Raw genomic sequence first — 22,791 nt, forward strand, 5'->3', positions numbered from 1 at the left:
AATGTAGACGAAGAAGTTAATCCTATTGAGGTCCATATGCCTCCTATCGTATTGTTTGGAGAGGATATTCGGGTTAATCAACTAATGAGAGAACGCACTGTTGATTTCATCAGACTCTACTTAAACCCACAGATCGGGAACCTATTGATGCTGAAGTGATAAGCCATTTGGTACACCAGGATAAAACCAACACGATATCTTAGACTTCCCATGGTGAAGATTCCAAGGTTGCCCACTTAGCTCAAAGAGGTGTATAGTTGATGGAGCTTATTGACGCAACAAAGTACGACCAGGTGAATGTAGAAATTGTCGGCACTTCTTCTGTTCTGAGCATGTGAGTTGTTATAGATGTCGTCATCATCATTGTTGGTGACCCCATAAATTACCGGCTCTTCCAGTGGGTCTAAAGAAGAGGATATGCAATTTTTTGACGATTGCGTGATCCCGCTCTATGAGTGTTTATTTATAAGAGTAGGCTACAGTTTCCTTTTTCTGACTTTGAAAAAGCAATCTTGAAGTACTTAAAAGTTGCCCCATCTTAACTCCACCCGAGATCACGGGCTTACATGAGGGTATTCTAATTGTACGCTGAATACATGACTCAAAAACCTTCTATTGGGATTTTCTTTGATCTATTCTATGTGACGCGTTCCTCTGAAGACAACTTTTGAGACTAAGGGCTCATTAGCTTCCATCAAAGCAATCCTTAGTTCGGCTCCCTCACTCCAGACTTGGGAAATTTCCTCGGGCGTTTTTTGCTGGTTAGGACCCTTATGCCCGAGGTTCATCTCACTTTTTGTTACTTTCCTATTGATTCTCCTTGCTTTTGTAATGGTTCATTCCTAAATAACTGGTTTTCCCTTCACTTCAACTGGGATTCCCAATCCTAACGTACCAAGCTGGGTCTCTTTCTTCTGATGAAATGGATATGAAGGATCAAATACGCTTTTGGTTCCACAAACTTGGTTACGAGGAAGGGTTTGGCCCCGACGAGGTGTTTCCTACCGATGTGAGAGAAAAAGGATCGACACTTTCACCATCATGAATGCAGTCAACCAGGAAGAGAGGAAAGAAATATTTGGTGAGGACGAAGTCGTCAATTTTTTTTGGCATGTATGATTGTATTCTTCAGATAATAGGGATAAGTTACAGATGCTTAAAAATATCTTACACATAAGCCCAGTTATAACCGAAAAGTCGTCAAATATGTGTTTTAATTACTATAATGACTTTTGTTAAAACATGATCAAACTCAATATAAAATACTTTGCACGTTGATAAAGAGATTAACCTGTCAAATTAAGTGAGTTATAGTGAAATAAGAGACAGGTTGAGTACTTGACAAGATTGAGGATAGTTTTCTGAATTTGATTGATTGGAGTTATGAATTGGATTGATGATCTGGTAACAAAAGAATAGGTGATGTTCATTTGTTATTGTTGCAGTTTGTTTTTCTATTTGAAATATGCAGTTGCAGGCAAGTTACTTGAGGACAATCAAGGGGTTGTGATGACACTTAGTCATTACATACATTTGGTAGAGAAATCAGAGCAAAATCAGTAAAAAATGAGTAAATACGAAGCATAAAAGCCACAGAAAGATGCAAAAATCACTAAGTATGAAGAAATATGGATTTGGTGAAAATTGGATAAAAAGGAGAAAAAATGTGAAAGTTACTAGAATAATAATGTGGAGCATCGCACACCATCGCGTACGTAACATAAAATCACACAGAGCATTGTGCGCCACCGCGCGTGTGATAAAAAGTATCTAAGCAGCATAGCAGACGCGATCGCTTCTGTAATGCGCATGATGGGTCCTTTTTTATGACTCGTTCTGAACCAATTTTACACTTTTAAAAGGGGAATTTCGAAAGCATTTGAAGCCGTTAGAGGCCAGTTCTTCAAGGATTTTGATATGCAATCTTCATCTTATTTCTTGGTATTTATTCGTATCAGTATGAGTAGCTAAACACTTATAGGTTAGGTTTTGTACGATGAACTTATTTTGAATATTTTGGGATGTTTAATTTTTCAGTGCATGAATAATTGAAGTTACATTTCTATTTAGTTGCCTCTTGTGCTTAATGCTTTTTATTTGAGATACCATATTATTCTAATTATGGGCGCATAGGGAATATTGATCATTAGTCTATGTGTTGGAACTAGGGAAATTATCGTACTTACGCTAATGGAATATGAATAGGAAACCTCTAGTGGTGGCATTTTAATTAACGTACTATTGCATTGCCTAATTACAATTACGCTGGTTGAATATGGATAAGAGACCTCTAGTAGAAATTAGTAAGCTATACACCAAGAGATTGAGTATTGTGGCTTTGTTAATTCGCCGTGGAAATATAATTTTTTTTACCATTCATGTAATGCAAAAAACATCAACAGGGAAAATAATATTATTTTTCGCAAACAAACTTGAAATTCCCCCTCATTTGTTACTTTCTAAACTTGCACAACTATCATTTGTTAAATAGCAGCCCATGTGGATACGATCTTATTTTATTACTACGATACTATCAGTACACTTTTCTAGAAGTCATCAGATGGGTAAGCCCATCACATACATATCCACTCAACCTATATGAGGTTAACTGATCACTAAGGATCATAAATGTTGAGTTATATTCAAAAACACTTGCCTTGATCATTGTCATTGATATTCACCATCATCGTATTTTCTTGGGTCAGAGACTTAAACTATTGTATACTTAAGACTATACCTCTTGCTTGGACAACTTCATTTAATACCCATTAAAGTTTCGAGCTCCAAAGCATACATGTAAACCACTAAGGTTTCACCTTTGGTACCCAAATTTTATTGTGTCCAGGTATGTTAGTTTTTCCAGAAGGTCTAGGGTTGTTACCTTTAGACCTTTTCAATTTGTCAAAATAGAAAGGTTGTAAATGGCCAAATTTCTCATAATGTGTGCATTTATAAACTGATTGATTATTTTCTTATGATTTAAACCTTTACTAAGTTTTTTATAACTTTTTCAAATCCTAGTCCATTCTTATTTAAGGAAGGCCTTTGACTTGATATGATCAAGTCAAGATTTTATTTCCCTTTGGTAAATTTACAAAGGGTTTCATGCAATTCAGTTACTTACTTTTTCAAACAGACATAAGTCTCACATGTTTCTTTTGAGTTTCTAATTTTAGTTATTTATAACTTAAATGATTTATTGCTTTCTTCAAGAAACCATAAATTCTCCTTAAGGTCTAATTTATTTGAGTCTCTTTTCTTATTCTCCGTTCATTCAATATTTCTCATAACTTCATGGTATGACTCATAAGTGTAACCCCCTATGATTTGTCCTATTTTATATCCCCGTTGTTCTTATAGATTGGAACTAAAGTGCTTCTTCTTCATTCATATGACATTTGCTTTGACTTTATAATTTCATTAAATAGTTTGGAGAGCCACTCAATATCCCTCTATCTCCATGAATTTTTCTTACTTCAATAGGTACATTGTATGGCATAACCGCCTTACTGTTACTCACCCTTTTAAACATTTCCTTTACTTCTTGTTTCTGAATATTATAGCTTTGACCCTCTTCTCTAATGTCTAGCCGACTGGAGTCTGGTGAGATATCATATCCTTCATTAAATAAGTTGTAGAAACATGTCTTCCACATATCTTTTATATCTTTTTACTGAACCATGCTTTGTCTTACTCATTTTTATCACACTTCACTTGATCCAAATTTTTTTTCTTTCTTTCTCTTCCCTTAACAAACCTATATATATAGATTTTCTCCCTCATTGGTTCTTAGATATTAGTATAATCCGTCAAAAGCTTGGGTTTTCGCTTCATTCTTGGTCTCATTCTTATCTTTCTTATAATTTTTCCAAGTTTTATCATTTTTACACCTAGACCATTCTTTAAAATAATCCTTTTTTACTCTAACTTTATCCTAAACATTTGCATTCCACCACCATGATTATTTTCCCTAGGTCCAAAACCTCTTGATTCCCCCGATGTCTCGTTAGCCACTTTTCTGATCTCTTGGGCCATCTTATTCCACATATTATTTTCATTTCCCTGTGGTTGTCCAAACTCTTCCGCCCAAATATTGTGTGTGAAACTTCCTTATTTTCACCCTTCAAATGTCACCACTTATTTCGTTACGCTCCGATGTGACTTCTTGTCATGGCTCATCTCTTGATTATTATATCCATTACCAATACTTTATTTTGAGTAGTCAAGTTCTCTTCCAAAATAATTTTAAAGTTCAAGAAAATTTTTCTAGCTGACTTCCTAATAAGAAATAAATCTATCCAAGAATATGTCACCTAACTTTTATATGCGATAATATGCTCATCTATTTTTCTAGACCAAGTATTTGTCATAGTAAGATCCAAAGCCAACAAAAACTCCAAGATTGATTCACCATTCACATTCATCTCCCCTAGACCATACCCCTTATGCACGCTCCCAAAACTTCTTGTTACGCTCCCTAAATGTCCATTTACATATCCTCCTAGAAAAAGCTTATCTCCTTGGGGTATATTCTTAAGCAGGTCTTCTAAATCCTCCCAAAATTTTACCTTAAGGTGTTATGCTGACACAACTTGAGATGCGTAAGCACTAATAACATGAAATGTGTCTTGTTTCATTACAAGTTTTAAAACTATGATTCGATATCCAACTTTTTTCACATCCACAGTATCATTCTTCTACTCCTTGTCCATAATAATCTCCACCCCCTTTCTCGATTTAACTTTTCCGGTGTATCAAAGCTTAAATCATAGATTGTCTAATTTTTTCGCTTTTGCACATGTCACTTAGTTTCTCGTAGGCACATACAATTGATCTCCCTCCTAATCATAGAGTCCACTATTTCCATAGTAAGCAAATGATCCAAAACAAATCATACTCTTATAAATTAACTTCTTTACTCACATCTGTTCACAAAAATGTGCGAACCCTACTTATGTTTCGATGCATCCAAGCAGAGATACAATAATCTTTGCTCTTTTCACGTTGTACTCGAGTTATAGAACATGTAGCTTACGAGCATCAACATAGCGTCCACATTATTTTGCAGTTGATCAATGTAATAGAGATTAGACTAAGTTTTATGTTGGTTGTCGACCGCCTAACACAACTCTCTCCTTTTATTCAGACTTAAAGTCGGATATGCATAACATAACTACCATAAACATAATTTTTAATTCAACTCTCGATGACCACAAGAATTAAAATTTTAATATATTTTAAAAATTTCACTTTAGAATGATTTTAGGTTGGATATATATATATATATATATATATATATATATATATATATATATATATATATATATATATATATATATATATATATATATATATATGAGGAGGGATATTCTTACTCCAAGAGTAAGTTATCAAGACTTACTCCTCATCATGACCATTGATTCTTTTCAATCTAATGGTTAAAATTAATAAGTAATTAAATATGGAAAGAGAAAAATAATACTCATTAATTTTAACCATTAGATTTAGAAGAATCAATAGTCATGATGAGGAGTAATTCTTGATAACTTACTCATGGAGTAAGAATATCACTCCTCTCTCTCTCTCTCTCTCTCTCTCTCTCTCTCTCTCTCTATATATATATATATATATATATATATATATATATATATATATATATATATATATATATATATATATATATATATATATATATATATATATATATATATATATATATATATATATATATATATATATATATATATATATATAGGAGGGTTATATTTACTCCAAGAGTAAGTGTTGAACACTTACTCCAAATATTAACCATTGATTTTCATTAATCTAACGATTTTAATTGATCATTTAATCTAATTATTTTTGGAAATATTTTTCTATATAAAACTTTAATTAAAGCCGTTGGATTAATGATAATCAATGGTTAAGATCTGAAGTAAGTGTTCAATATTTACTCTTGGAGTAAATATAACTCTCCTTTTATATATATATATATATATATATATATATATATATATATATATATATATATATATATATATATATATATATATATTTTGTTAACTCATACAAGTAAATTTATTTTTATGTAAAACTATTATTAATAAATAATATTTGAGTTTAATGAAAAATCCACTAAAATAATTTTACATTATTATCCAATAAAAATATATCATTATGTCATGTCTTACAAATAATTAAAAAATTTAATCTGACTTGACGAGATTCACGATGATTATTGATTAACAGTGTAAAATTAATTTTCATTGTTAGTGTATATCCTATTTTTTTTCATAATATTTAATAATATTTAATAATATTTAATGTTAAATTAGGAAAATACTTAGAATGACACGGCCATACCACCTAGATTTACACACAACCAATCACATTTTTTTTAATTAAATAATAAAACTAAAATTATCTCTCTCCTCCATTATCACAATTCACAACCACCCTCCATGTTAGCAATTAAAAACGAAATTAAATTTTAAATAAATTTAAATTCTCTCCCTTCTTATTGGTTGTTCCTAAATAGTATATGGATTTAGGATCGTGTTCATGCAAGAATTGCTCGTTAAATTAAACTCTACGGTTGTATTTTTATTTTTACAAAGCGGTAAGTAAAAAAAAAACATTTTAAGTAGCAAATTCTATAGCACATAATATGATACTCGGTCAGATTACATTTTTTTTATTTATGAAAATAGAATTACTAGTATATGCAGATATAAGTGAATACTTGACCAAAAAAAAATAAGTTAATAATACAAAAATGAAATGTGAGTCAAACTCAAATTTCATTAGGGCCAGATTAGATGATATAGTATACTTCATATTTACTTCAACAACACAACTATAATTAATGAGACATAAGAACAAAGGAATAGCCAAGAAAAGTAGAAAATCATGGAGAATAGATCAAACAACATCGTAGCTTCAAATTCAAGTATATATTGATAATGATAGCTGAACTGTGAGGACAATCATGATTTGGCCTAACAAAAAAACCTGGAATTGATTGACATATTAACTTACCAAACTAGAGAGATTGAGAATCAGGGGATTCGTATTTTCATTGAGGTATAACCACCCACCACCAAGTTTCCATCATTCACTAGTACGAACTATACCTCAAGATATAATTTAGTCTTTTGTTGTACCAAATCAATAAATTTGAGAGATAAACACAAATAATATGGACATTTTTTTATCAATGAAATTTTATATTTAATATTGCAATTATGCCTTCTAATAAATACTCTTAATTTATTGTTTTGTCAACTAATATTAATACTAGTTTGAATACACTAATAGTTAATCAGAATAATTTGATAAAATCATTATTCTCTTTTTTATTTATTTATTATTGTTTTAATCTATGTGAATTGTTCAATTGCGACAAATATTATGAGACGAGCGAGTTTATAATTGAAATAAAATAAAATATATATAAGTTGTATAAATATGTCATAATACTTATGGATGGCAAAACTGATGAGGCCTGCCGGGTCGGCCCTTTTGACCCGCCATTTTGAATGGGGTGGACTAAAGTTTTCGGCTCGGTACTTTAAGTTTGCCAGTTCCGTCTAGCCCGCTCAAAAAACAAGGCGAGGCGCGACAAATTTTGTCTGAGAACTTTTTGTTAATTTTTTTTTTAATTTTTTACTTAAAATTAAAACAATTTTAACTATAAAAACAACATTCTTGTCTTATGATTATGTTGATTGAATTGTATTTTAAATTATTATACATACGAATTGAGTTATAATTGTAACGTTCTTTCTATAACTTTCTAATACATGTGTTGATTGAAAAAACTTGAAATAAAAGAACAATTTTATGGCATGCATATTTATTAAGTTGTTAATACATTAGTTCACATGTTTTCTTTAGAAATAGATGTTGATTTTAGGAAAAGGAAGGATTTGATTAGTGTTTACGTGTGACAAATTTAGGATTTAACTATTAAGGAATCAATCAATATAAGAGTGTTTTTGATGTAAACAGTGAAAAAGTCAGGTGTTGATATTTTTTGCATTACTGTTTTATGCACTATGATGTATTATGCAGTATAATTATTATCATTGTTTGTCTTGTGTAAATTCTTAATTGGGTTCTTTTAGTAGTTGGTTTTTAAATAGGATTATGATGATATGTATTATTTATTTACTTATTTATTTTAATACGTTTTTTTATTGTGCTTATTTTTTTTTTTTTGTAATTGATCTTTATTTATTTTATTTTTGAAATGTTTGGACTTAAGACATGTTGAAGTTTTACTGTGCGTTGTTAAAAAAATATTTTATCGACCTCATAATTAAAAATGTTGTAAATTATGTAGTAAATCAAATTGTAAAATAAAAAAATTTTGGCGGGCCGGCCCGCCAATTTGCCAATTCGTTAGTAAACAAGACAGGTTTAACTTTTGAGCTCGGATACCTAAGTTAGCTCACACTGTCCCGCTTTTGTACGGGCTTAAACGGGGCAGACAACCCGCTTTACCACCCCTAATAATACTTAAAAAAGTTTTTTTTATTCTAATAAAAGAAAGTTGTTCAAATTTGAACCGCAACACTTCCATATAAATTATAAATATGTTTTTGGTCTTTATATACACCTCAAATTTTATTTTAAGTTTCTATTAAAAAATTGACATATTTTGATATCTAGAGATTTTTTATGTATTTAGTTTTACTCCTTACTATTATTTTTTAATTTTTAAAAATTATTTAATTATCATTTAACTTTTAAATTTTTAAATTTCATTTACATTGAGAAGAATTAAATATAATTTTTTTTAATTTCAAAAGACTATGATAAAAGTAATGAAAATCTCGACTTAGAAATCAAATTTTGAGTTCTTTTTTCAAGGAACTTTTTATAACGTTCTAAATATATCTTCAAAATAATTATTCAAAATGAAAATCTCGACTTAAACATTTCCCATTTTTGAATCAGACATTCAACCGTGTCCTTTATATGGGCATTTTCCCTTGTGTTGTGTTTATGTCTTTAGTGGAACTAGAAGCATTTTTACTTATCTACCCCAACGCAATATCAATCCTTTTTTTTTTTAGAATTCTACCACTTCTTTATGGAGCTCTGCATTGGCATACTCATGCAATATACACTTTTCAGAGTGTTTATGTTCATGTATTCCTTGTATATTGAGGGAGGAAACCTTCTCCTATCTTTCCCATACTTTTCTTTTTTTTTATTCTACATTTTTTTATTTATTTATCCTTACCATCATAGACTACTTGTTTTCCTTCAACCTTGTACTAGATGAAGTTATTTGCTCATCGAACAAATCATCAAAATCCTTAGGCTCTCTGATCCCTTTATTTTCTATGAACCTAGTAACCTTCTAGAATCCTTGGCAAGGAAGGTACATTTTCATCCCATAAAATACGTCCTTCACCATAAAGACCCATTTGTTGAACTCGTTGATGTAAAATTGTAATAATTTACCTATCTCTTTCCTTATGTCTCTCGGGTTGTCAACGAACAAGTACTATCTTCTAGAGATTGCAAAGTGGGATGTAAAGCACTTGAAAAGTTTGATTCATGGGTTGATATAACCATACCTCTATCCTTTAAACCATACCATCACCTATTTCTTTATTGTGGAGATAAACAACTTTCACTTGACAAGTCCTTTCATATTGCAGAATGTGAGGATGATGTCCATCGTCTCTATGTGGTCTTTTGGGTCGATAGTCCCATCATATGACATTTTCCCTAAATGCTTTATGAGATATTTGGGGACATCTTAGTCGTTGGTGCGGGAGGTGACCATATTTCTCTAAGGAAGTTCCTATTTTAATTACATTTAGGATGCAGAAGAATGACGACGATGAGACAAAAATTGTTTTATTTATGCCTCCAACTCTCATTCTTTCACGGGGTGAATGTGACCCTTTATGTCTTCCTTTGTAACACTTAGGTTGTTTATACGCTTTGGTGGGCAAACACTTTCTTGTGGATGATGATTCAGAGTTGGTCGGACCATATGTGTCAGATCAGAGCTTCGAGGATGTAAAATACCAAGAACGTGGTTGATGAAGACCTAAAGCTTTGACCTTAAAGATATGGAAAAGGCGTTATCTTAGGTGTGTTCCTTGGTATCATGGACGGGTTATGATTGTAGGTCTACCACCAATCGTGCCAGACAATTGTTTTGATCTTGGATAACCTAATATTGTTTTTGGATCGTTAGTAACATATCTGTAAGGATATTGTTGGATTCCTTGATGTTGATGAAAGGCACAAAATTGTAGTTCTCTATGTCCTCCAAGAGGGGAGGCCTTTGATTTGAACGGGTGCGTCTTCGGGGGAAAAGGAAGACATAATTACACCATTTTATTATAGGAGTACGTTCCTCCCGATTGCGTAAGCCAAAGTTTTAGTACTCGCCTAGGTTATGTTTTAAACACTAAAATTATGTTTTATAAACTATCAATTAATTTATAAATATTGATAATTTATTTACATCATTGCACATTTGTTTATAAAAATAGGACTTACATATATTTTTTCTCTATCTTTAATTATATGATTATATATATATATATATATATATATATATATATATATATATATATATATATATATATATATATATATATATATATATATATATATATATATATTTTTTCAAACTTGTACCTTTATTAGTCACTCCTTTACAAATTTACAAAAGTAAGCCCTTTATTATATTCGTAGAATAATAGATAATTTATATAAGCATCAATAAAAAAATGATTTATAATTTTTTTATTAGAAAAATCGGATATTCTATGTGTACAATTATAGAGATTAATCCATCAAATCGAGTAGAATCACGATCAATAATAAAACTTTTTTAACATGATCAAAGTTGAAATTGAATCTAGGATCTCTGAAGTCACATTTATACTTAGTGACTACAAACTAATTTTTACTTCACTTACAAGTTTATATTTTGTATTGATTATTTACTATATTATGTACAAATTTTCAAAACAATAAAAATACTAATAGAAAAATACAATTCTTTTAAAAAAAATATACACAATATAAAATTATTTTACACTCACAACCAATCAATGAAATATACTCAACCAAGTCATACTTAAATTTTAAAAATACTTTGCACTATATCTTTTTCCTATTTTATGACTATCTATAATGATATTTATATAAAGAAAGAAATTTATGGTCATTATATTTCCGACAACCATTTTTTTTTTATATTTATCAAATTTCAAGAATAAAAGTTATAATAATAATAATAATATAAATAATAATAATGGCAAAATATTTTATATATACTGTATGTTGATTTTGAGGTTCAGTTTATAAATTCAAAAAATTTCATAGTAATCCTTATATATTTAAAAATATTATTTTATTCTTTTTATTAATTAGACAAAATTAATTAATATAAAGAGTTAAAAAAGATATAAAATTTTTTAAAGTTAAAAACTAAAATAAACTCGGAAGTTAAAATACAGAAAAAAAAAATCTTACTTTCTTATCACATAAGAAAAAGTAAAATAAAACGCGTTTAACACATCAACCGGTTTTTTCCAAAACAATCAACCGGAAGCACTAACACGAAATGGTATATATATACTAGAAGTCAGTAACTGTACCACTTTGCAACCGGAGAAACTTAACCAACCAAATTCCTCTCATTCTGGTGGCGACACCGACACTACCTCCACCGCATCATTCATTTCTCACAACTCCACCACCGTTAAAGAACCATTCGAACGAGCTTCTAGATCTCGATCTCGAACGCCATGGCGTTTTTGAGATCTATCGTTTTTTCCGCAGTTTTTCTCTGTCTCGTTCACTCCGCTTTCTGTTTCTACCTTCCCGGTGTCGCTCCTCAGGACTTCGTTAAGGTATTGACTTAATAGTACTGTTTCGTTTTGAGATCTGTTTGATCTGTGTTTGAATCTGAGAAGTTAAATCTGTGTTGTGTTGGATTCGATTTGAGGTTATGTGATGTGATATGATTGACGCTAGGTTTTTGTAATTTGATTTGTTGACTATTGAAATAGGATATGTGAGTGTGTTTGAAATTAATTGAATCTTAATTTCAGTGGATCGATTCGAAGGAAATTGTTACTGATTTAACTTTTTGATGTATGGAGGATTATACGGTTTAGGTTTTGATTTCTATTATTCTTTTTTGTGTTTTATCACTTACTTAATTTGGTCGAAAACTGATTGTAGTGTCTGTTTGAATTGATGGATTGAGTGAAGGATCTTTTAGTAACATGTGTGAGGTTAGAAATAGTTGTTATTGTTTAAGGTGAAACTCGGTGGTGTAAAATTAAAAGGATCTAAATACGAAGGATATGTATGTATCAGATCAACTCGCATGGTTGAATTCTTGGATTATGAACTTAATGGTACTTGTGAACGATGATGAAATCAATTTAATATTTATGTAGCTCCTTTACGAGTACTGAAGCTATCCTAGGGAACTTTTGTTGCATAAACGTGTCATGAATGGTGTAAAATGTGATATTTCTGTTTGTCGTAATCTTGATCTGAGCATAATGAATTATTGTAGGTCTATTTCTTATGTGCTTAACTGACTTGTTCAATATTTATCTGGTGCAGGGAGAAGTTTTGGAAGTGAAAGTAAACAAACTAACATCAATAAAGACCCAGCTTCCATACTCTTATTATTCACTTCCTTATCCTGCACCCAAAAAAATACAAGATAGTGCAGAAAATCTTGGGGAAGTGCTTCGCGGTGATCGCATTGAGAATTCACTATATGTGGTCAGTTTTACATGTTAATTCTTGAATCTTTATCAGTTTACTTCTTAATGAAATATATATATATATATATATATATATATATATATATATATATATATATATATATATATATATATATATATATATATATATATATATATATATCTTAAAGAACGTTTAACCTCTGAATTGGTTAACCATGTTGGAAGGTAGTTAGTTAATGGGTAACCATTCATTAACTTGGTTAGCTACCCAAGCTTTTCCCCTTCTTCCAAGCAATATTTTAGCATTTTATAACTTTTTATAATTGGTAATCTCTCTGTTTATTGTTTGATGCCGATTTGGTAGTGTTTTTCAGTTTAAAATGCGCGAGCCACAAATGTGTAATATCGTGGGTAAAGTTAAACTTGATGCTAAAAATGCCAAGGAGTTCAAAGAGAAGATCAATGATGAGTATCGGGTGAACATGTATGTTATGCCGATATTTGGTATACTATTTTCTGCGAGTTTCTAGAATCATATTGATTGTTATATTTTATATTGGTTCTGCCATTCATTTGCAGGATCCTAGATAACCTTCCTCTAGTTGTTCCCATCAAAAGGAATGATCAGGATTCTACTGTCTATCAGCTTGGTTACCATGTTGGACTAAAAGGGCAGTATAGTGGGGTACGCATCTTGTTTTGTAGCACCATGGCTAATTTTACTGAATACGAAGTAGCTTCTTACTTTATCTAAATTTACAGAGCAAGGAGGAAAAATATTTTATCCACAATCATTTGGCATTTACCGTCAAGTATCATAGAGATGTGCAAACTGAATCTGCTAGAATTGTGGGCTTTGAGGTTAAGCCGTTCAGGTAATTATTTTTATGTTCTAATTGTTCTATCAAATTTTCCCTTTTTGTTTTCCACGTTTGTAGGGGCATGGGTTTTATGCACGGTGTTTCCCTTTTAATTGCTAATATTTTTTTAGTAGTTAGTGGTGATTTTTCAAATGGTCTATGTGCAGTGTTAAACACGAGATTGATGGTAAATGGGATGAGCAAAAGACTCGTTTGACAACATGTGACCCTCACACTAAGCACACAGTTATGAACAACAACTCTCCTCAAGAAGTTGAAGAGAACAAGGAAATTATCTTCACATATGATGTTGATTTCCAGGTGAGATTATGATCTGATATATCAGTGTAGCTGTACCTTGTGTTTTAGAATGGTTATTGGCATGCATAAGTTAGGCAGTCAGGCATTTGGTTTGACGGTCGAAGCTGGTCTGTGGCTTGGGTGACAAAATATTCAACACCCACTTGCTGGGCATTTTTTATAATTTTTGTTTTCTTATATCCAGATTTCTTTTCTTTTTATATACATCTGGAATCCTCATCATTATTGCCATCCTCCTTTTTTTTGTTATGATGAAATATGAATACTAGTTTTATATCTTAATATCTTCTTTTCCCTTTGGTTGCTACCTTCAGGAGAGTGATGTGAAGTGGGCTTCAAGATGGGATGCCTATCTGCTAATGAATGATGACCAAATCCACTGGTTCTCTATTGTTAACTCATTAATGATTGTTCTATTCCTTTCGGGCATGGTGGCAATGATAATGCTGCGGACACTATACCGTGACATTGCAAAGTATAACGAGCTTGAGACCCAAGAAGAAGCCCAAGAGGAGACTGGTTGGAAGCTTGTCCACGGGGATGTATTTAGGCCTCCTATCAACTCAGATCTGCTGTGTGTTTATGTTGGAACTGGTGTTCAGTTTTTTGGGATGATACTAGTAACCATGATATTTGCCATCCTGGGGTTCCTTTCTCCTTCAAACCGAGGTGGGCTCATGACAGCCATGCTTTTGGTTTGGGTTTTCATGGGAATATTTGCTGGTTATTCTTCAACTCGCTTGTACAAAATGTTCAAAGGATCAGAATGGAAGAAAATTGCCCTCAGGACAGCAACCTTGTTCCCTGCAATTGTCTCTGTCATTTTCTTTATACTAAACGGTCTCATATGGGGCCAAAAATCATCTGGAGCTGTGCCATTTGGTACAATGTTTGCTCTGATCTTCTTATGGTTTGGGATCTCCGTTCCACTTGTTTTCGTGGGTAGTTATATTGGTTTCAGAAAACCAGCAATTGAGAATCCCGTAAAGACCAACAAAATCCCAAGGCAGATCCCTGAGCAGGCCTGGTACATGAACCCAGCCTTCTCCGTTTTGATTGGAGGAATACTTCCTTTTGGAGCTGTTTTCATTGAACTTTTCTTTATCCTTACTTCAATCTGGTTGAATCAGTTCTACTACATCTTTGGGTTCCTCTTTTTGGTCTTCATCATCCTTGTTGTCACTTGCGCTGAAATAACCATTGTGCTCTGCTACTTCCAGTTGTGCAGTGAAGACTACTTGTGGTGGTGGCGTTCATACCTTACATCTGGTTCTTCTGCACTGTACCTCTTTCTTTATGCAACATTCTACTTCTTCACCAAGCTTGAAATCACAAAGTTGGTGTCTGCAATATTTTACTTTGGATACATGCTTATAGCTTCTTATGCGTTTTTTGTGGTAACTGGTACTATTGGATTCTATGCATGCTTTTGGTTCACAAGGCTCATCTACTCTTCAGTCAAAATTGATTAGTTATAACCGTCAATGGTTTGGGTTAATCTCCTATAGTTATTTTTAGAGGATGAAGTTTGTGTAAGGATTTCAAAATTCAAGTACTGTCATGATCTCGTGTAACCTATTATATACAATTTTGAATTATGAGGACATCTATTCTTTTGTTTCAGTGTCATTTTAATTGCAGTTTGTCTATATATTATATGGTATGTTTTTATTCTTCATGATTTCTCATAATTTAACCATAGTAGTTGTGTTGTTAGTTAATTGTGTTTGCAGTTTGACAAAAATATAATTTAATTATTCATGATTATATGTTATTTGTATATTCTCCAACATGATTATGTATGTTATTTGTACGTTGATCAAGTTTTATGCACATGCTGATATATAATGAAAGCAAGTTTCTTAGGGAGGGCAAAAGAACTCAGTTTTGACTATGCATGTGTTATACAATATCATACCCTATCTTCTCTTCCTCTACTTTGGGAGAGAATTGGGTGATGCATAACCACTCTTTTTGTGGCCCCGAGATGATGCATGAGGTGGTTTCTGGAATGTGATGGCAGAGAAAAATAGCACGAAACAGTATCACTTATGTTCGAGGGCTTGCGAGCAATTAAAGTTTTGTAATAGGAATAGAAAGCACGAAGGTTCATCATGGTAATCATGGGTTTTGCCACTTTTTATTAGATGGAGAGTGTGTCAATTGAATGTCGAAGGTGATGAAGAAAGAGCATGAAAGACTAATGTTTGAAAGTTGACTATAACGTGCAATTTGAAAATTTGGAGATTATATAAATTGAGAAATGAGAAATACTATTTGTAAAAAAACTGAGAAATAATATTTATAAAAGGTGTCCATTTGTAATTTTATAATAGTGTATTTTTGAAATCTATGCAAGTGTATGAGATTAAAAAATATAATGCGACGGATTAGAGTGGAACAAGTAAATCTATTGAAAAAAATTTAGAAATAATATTTGTACAAAGGTGTCTATTTGTAATTTTATAATTTTATATTAGTGTATTTTTGAAATTCATGCAAGTGTATGAAATTAAAAAATAAATAAATAGAAGAGAGATATAGACATTGGTATAAGGTTGTACAATTTTGACGTGTAAGTAACATTGGTTTTTAAAAAATTGTCTATAAAACACCTATCAGTTGCGCCAAACTTATAAGTAATTATTCAAAAATCTACAGGGAATTTTGATACAAACAAAAATTTTAGTCTATTGACTACTGACCGTAATTTTATGGATAAAAGATAAATAAGTAAGATGTCGCAGATTCGCATTCGTACTTCAATTGTTGGATGTCACATTTTAATGGGTGATTAAATTATTAAGAAATAATATTTATACACCGAGTGTCAAGAAAGTGTTCATTTGTAATTTTATAGCATATTAATGTATTTTTAAAATTCGTACAAGTGTATGTGATCGAAAAGTACAAAGCGATAAAAACATTGAGAGAGATAAAGATACCATTACAGTTGGTTGGTATCCGGTGTCTAAATTTTGATGTTCAAATAACATTGCTAAAAAAGTATAGTTCATAAAACACCTATCAAAATCGAGCCCAACTTATAAATAAACAAAACATTTTTTCTTTAATAAGAATTTTTTTGTCTAGTGCTTTATTGACTATTGATGGTAATTTCATCTATTAAAGATAAATAGTAGAATATCGTAGATTTGAAGTCTTATTTTAGTTCAAACTCACGCTTCAACTCTTGGTTATTTTGCAAAATTATCAATTGAATTGATTTGAATTGATTAAGAGGGGATTCAGTTATTTGTATGACAATAGTTATAGCTATGAGATTAAATTGTTTACTAACAAATATATAATTAAATTATTTAACATATAATTTAATTACTTTTTTACTAAAAGATACACGTGTTTGGTTGAACCGTGAAACTCTCCTACTTGAATTTGTAATGGCCGACTTGTTTTAAACATTTCTTAAAATATTTTTTTGGTTTTATAATGAGATATAATTTTGGTTACAAAATTAATTCTAAACATAAGTAGTAGTAGGGATGACGATCGATATGACATAGATATTCGTCTCAAACTCTCAAACTATCTGTCTTGTTAAATAAATATAATATAATATAAGTATTCACTCAATATTTAAAATGAGATTCTTTCAAATTTTGAAATATTCACGGATAACCATAGATCCTATTATTTAATTATAATTAACTAAATTCTTAATTTTCATTTAAAAAAAATAAAGAATAGTTTTTAATTTATCATGTTTTATTATTCTTTTACCAAACAATTACTCTAAATTCAAACAAAATAATAATAATACTGATAATAACAATTTTAAATTCTACATACACAAATATTTACGGATATGTTTACCGTAGAAATTAGTAAACAACGCTAATTTTTTATTATAGGTTATTTTGCAAGATCGACTACTGAATCTCAAGACACAATGCTTAAATTCTTCAAGTATTTACGAAAATGACCAATATCTGGCTGATTTCGACACGGTTCGAAATTCTTCTGTTTTTGGAAAGTAATTGCAAGACTATTTAAAGTGAAACTTTGATTGAAAAAAGAACTGGAAGCGAAATTAAGGCCATCTACAATGGTAAGCTTTTACCGTGTCGTACGTCAGCTGTAAGAAAAATTTAAAAATTGAACTCCGCCAGCTAAGCACATGTTATGATGTAAAGCAACGGTACTTTCTATTAAAATAATAATAGAACTAAAAGCTCTTTTTCTTTTTAATTTTTTTTTCAACGGTACTTTCTATTCAACGGCTCTTTTTCTTTTTAATTTTTTTTATAATTTATTTGGTTATAAATAGAAGCAAATGTTAGTCACTTTTATCTCATAAATTTATTCCTTACTCATAGTATTTTAATTTTTCTCTCACAATTTCTTCTTATTAGCCTTCAATTGATCATATATTTTACCAAATTTTTCATCTTCTTAGTTCAAATTATTATTGTTAAGGGCAAATGGACCCTAATCAATATAATTTTCAACAATCTATGTTCCATCTCATGCAAAATCAGCAAAATTCTAATCCGTAAAATTCTCAATTTCCCCCACCGCCAATAAACTCTATCGTATTTTTTCCGCCACCAAACAACCCAAATATTTATTTTAGACCACAGATAAATACTCATGGGGTGAATTTTTCTCATCATGAACCCGAAACACCAAATGGGTTTATGTCTGAACGCCAAGTTCCACAATTTTCAACTCAAGTTGGTATTGAAAATACTACAATTGAAAAAGAACAAAGGCGTTCTGTTAAAAAAAAACCTCGAGAGGTATTCACAAGGGAAGATGATACACTTCTTATGCAATCATGGCTCAATGTTTCAAAGGATCCAATTGTGGGAGTTGATCAAAAAGTTGATAGCTTTTGGTTAAGAATCACCGATAATTATAACCAATATCGTGGGCAGTCACGAGAAAAGCTACAAAGCCAATTAAAATCTCGATGGCATCGAATAAATGGTTGTGTTCAAAAATTTGTTGGGTGTTACAAACAAGTTGTTCATGGAAAAAAAAAGTGGGGCATTAGAGAAAGATATCTTAATCAATGCGCATGCTTTTTATGAACAAGATGAAGGTGCAGCATTCAATCTTTAGTATGCATGACGGCTTTTAAAAGATGAACCTAAATGGATGGGAGCATTCACCGAAAATTCTTCAAAGAGAACAAAGAATTCTGCTAGTGGTTCATACACGGCATCGCTAAACTCATAGACACCTTCAAGTTATGAGTTAAACTCATCATCTCCAATGGAGCGTCCAATGGGACAAAAGGCGGCAAAACGAAAAGGTAAGGCAAAGGAAAATGCAAATGCAACTGAACCTCCTTCTAGTGTTATTTCCGATACAAGGAATAAAAGAATGGAAGTAATGGAAAATCTAGCACGACTTAAGGAGGAAGAAAACAAATTAGTCAAGGAAAAGATGGAGTTTGAAGCAATGCAATTCATAATGTCAGACACTTCTAAGATGAATGATAGTCAACGTGAATTTCATGAAAAACGTTGTAATAACCTAAAAGAAAAATATGGATGGTAATAATATGCAATGTTCTAGTATTTATTATATTTAAATATTATGTAGTACTTGTTATGTATCAACGACTATTGTAATAAGATGCAATGTTCTAGTATTTTTTATATTTAAATATTATTCAAACTAGCCGTTATTCAAACTAGCCGTTATTCAAACTAACCGTTATTCAAACTAGTTGTTATTCAAACTAGTCGTTATTCAAACTAGCCTTATATATACTCTCATTCTTTTCACACTCTTCTATCATTTTTCTATCACACTTCTATCATCATTCTCTCACTCTTCTATCATTTTTCTATCACCATTCTCTCACTTCAATGGATTCAAACAATTCAAACAACCTCAACAAACTTTTTTGGGAGGTGATTGAAGAAGAACTTATGGACAACACAGGTGAAGAACTATTGTTGTCAATGCTCGAGAAGGAACGTCAATCTAGAAGTTCATCAAGGCGAAAAAGAAGATCAGTGATAGATCGGAATCGTGAAAAAGGGCATATACGGTTATTCAACGACTACTTATCAGAAAATCCAGTATACACGGATGCCCAATTTCGTAGAAGGTTCAGAATGCATAGGCATTTGTTTCTTCGAATTGTAGAAACCCTTGGAAATCATGATGTATATTTTCAAATGAGGGTCGATGCAACTGGTAAAATGGGTCTTTCACCATTGCAGAAGTGCACTTCTGCTATTCGTATGTTGGCATACGGATCTTCCGCTGACATTGTAGACGAATATCTTCGAATTGGTGAAAGCACTGCAATTGAGTGCTTAGAGAGATTCGTAAGGGGCGTGAATGAGGTATTTGGGGCTGAGTATTTGAGAAGGCCTAATAACAATGATGTTGAGCATCTTTTACAAATGGGGGAGTCACGTGGATTTCCAAGCATGCTAGGTTCCATTGATTGTATGCATTGGGAATGGAAGAACTGTCCTGTTGCATGGAAAGGACAATTTTGTCGAGGTGATCATGGTAAACCCACGATCATGCTTGAAGCAGTGGCATCACAAGACTTATGGATTTGGCATGCATTTTTTGGTATTGCAGGTTCAAACAATGACATTAATGTGCTAAACCAATCTAATGTGTTTAACGATATTTTGGAAGGACGTGCTGCTACTGTGCAATATACAATCAATGGGAATCCATATAATATGGGGTATTATTTAGCGGATGGTATATATCCCGAGTGGGCTACATTTGTCAAGACCATTTCAATGCCGCAAGGAGAAAAGAGAAAACTATTTGCACAACACCAAGAATCAGCTAGAAAGGATGTGGAACGTGCATTTGGAGTGCTTCAATCTCGATTTGCAATAGTACGTGGTCCAACGCGTGCTTGGCACATGGAAACCCTCAAGCATACCATATATGCTTGCATCATATTGCACAACATGATTGTCGAAGACGAACGACACACATATGGAGGTGATTTTGATTACTGTTACGATAATGCAGGTAACAACAACTCAACGACTGAAACATTTAGCGGTCCTCATCCGAATCTTGCAACAAGACTACAAAGAAGAGCAACTCTTCGTGAAAAACAAGTTCATCGCCAACTTCAAGGAGATCTAGTCGAACATATTTGGGAACGTTTTGGACATGAGGACGATGAAAATTAAATTTGAGTAATTATGTTATGTAATTTATTTTTATTGTTTTTAATTATATTTTTATTGTTTTTAATTATATGTCATGCATTTGAGATTAATTTAAATTATAATTTTAAATTTTATGTTTAATTTTATTTATTTTATATTAATTTAAATTTAAATAATTTAAATTATTTTAAATCAAATAAAATTTAGTATGAATAAAATATTATTATACAAAGTAAAATTGTGGGACCCAATATGAGTTCTTTAGAATTATACCGTTGGAGTGAAAATTGGAGTGAGTTGCTTCAAGATGATGTGGACTAATGGGTCCCACAAAGAACCAAACAATGGGTTGCACCATTGGAGATGCTCTAAGACAAAGTAAAAGAAGTCCATGACATGACATTAATTGACAACGAAGTGGTGATTCAAACATATATTGCACTCGCCATACTCATTTCGCTCTTCACTTGGGTACTCTGAGTTTTGCGTGAGTTTTGAGTAAGTATCTAATTACAAAGTTTTATTTATAATACAAATAAGTAATTGTTTTGTGGCAGACTCTTTCTCTATGTGAGCCACGTGTGTGTGTTAACTTCTCAACTAATTCTCCACGTTTACACGTTTTTGAACTTAGCTACAAACAGTCGCGACTCCACATTTGTTTCGTAGTAACTGTCCACTCTGTACACGCTACTATCATTGCTCCATTTTTTCTGTCGACATGATCACTTTTTCTTCATAAAAATATTCTAATTCCATCAAGCTATCGATCTCCTTTGCACATCCCCTTGTGTCGACTCTAAGTCGCCTTTGGAAACCACTTCCCATGTGCCACTTAGTTGGATTTTGCCTCTGTCAAAATCCCATCTAACAGTATCCATACTTAAGGTAGAATTAAGTCAGACCAACTAATAGGGATCTACGACATAGTCTACATTGGCTCAGGCCATGTCATGTTTTTTAAAATATAAAAGGCCTAAGTTTTTGTATAAGCCTAATTAATTAAAAAAGTTAAATCACATGCCATATAAAAATTCTTTTAAGCATATCTGACCGACCTATTTAAATAGATATAAATAATTTTATTATTATATTGTATTTTATACTTTGAATTAAAATATAAAAATAAATATTAGTTAACGGGAAGAAATTATGAAAATAAGATGAAAAAAATCTTATAAACAATCACAAAACTTATCCTACTGAATAAACTCAAATAAGTCAATACAAATATTTAGTCTCGTTGATCTTTTAATTTGTTAGTTTATTTAAACATTAGTTGAATGACTTATTTACAAATGTTCAAATAAAATAGATTTTTAAGTAAAATAATAGGTCAATTAAACCTTCAAAAAAGTCAGAGTTAGGCCAACAAAATAAGTGTACGTTACCCTACAAGGCAGGCTCAAACTTTAATTTTTTTTAGCAGATAGTCTCATACTTGCAAAATTTATCATCTTTATCCATATCCGTGAACAAATTAGTAATTAAATATATTATTAATTATATCCGTGGGTATCCTATAAATCATAAATTCGTATCAGTGATTTTTTTTTTTTCATCTCTAACTATTGTTACTCTAAAGATATTTATTAACAAACTGACAAACAAAAAAATTTATATATAGTTTTTAAGTTGTTAAGGAGATAAATTAACATTGTCTTTTTCATATCACCTAGTTAAATATTTGATTGAATTAACAATTTACTACGATTTTTCAAAGTCACTCCA

At 31.4% G+C, this 22,791-nt stretch overlaps 2 protein-coding genes across 2 annotated transcripts; both read left to right on the forward strand.

Moving 5' to 3' along the window:
- The first annotated feature begins 11,577 nt into the window (after positions 1 to 11,577).
- LOC131660691 (transmembrane 9 superfamily member 8-like) lies at positions 11,578 to 15,553 on the forward strand. Its single transcript, XM_058929983.1, has 7 exons — positions 11,578 to 11,894; positions 12,622 to 12,786; positions 13,124 to 13,233; positions 13,329 to 13,434; positions 13,512 to 13,624; positions 13,777 to 13,930; positions 14,245 to 15,553. Exons 1-7 carry the CDS (start codon positions 11,790 to 11,792, stop codon positions 15,400 to 15,402), a joined length of 1,911 nt encoding a protein of 636 aa, XP_058785966.1. The 5' UTR covers positions 11,578 to 11,789; the 3' UTR covers positions 15,403 to 15,553.
- Positions 15,554 to 19,770: 4,217 nt separating this feature from the next.
- LOC131657728 (uncharacterized) lies at positions 19,771 to 21,081 on the forward strand. Its single transcript, XM_058927094.1, has one exon. The coding sequence runs from the start codon at positions 19,771 to 19,773 to the stop codon at positions 21,079 to 21,081; it is 1,311 nt and encodes a 436-aa protein (XP_058783077.1).
- Positions 21,082 to 22,791: the final 1,710 nt, after the last annotated feature.

The sequence above is a fragment of the Vicia villosa genome, linkage group LG3 (genome assembly GCF_029867415.1).
Source record: "Vicia villosa cultivar HV-30 ecotype Madison, WI linkage group LG3, Vvil1.0, whole genome shotgun sequence".
Classification (NCBI taxonomy): Eukaryota; Viridiplantae; Streptophyta; class Magnoliopsida; order Fabales; family Fabaceae; genus Vicia; species Vicia villosa.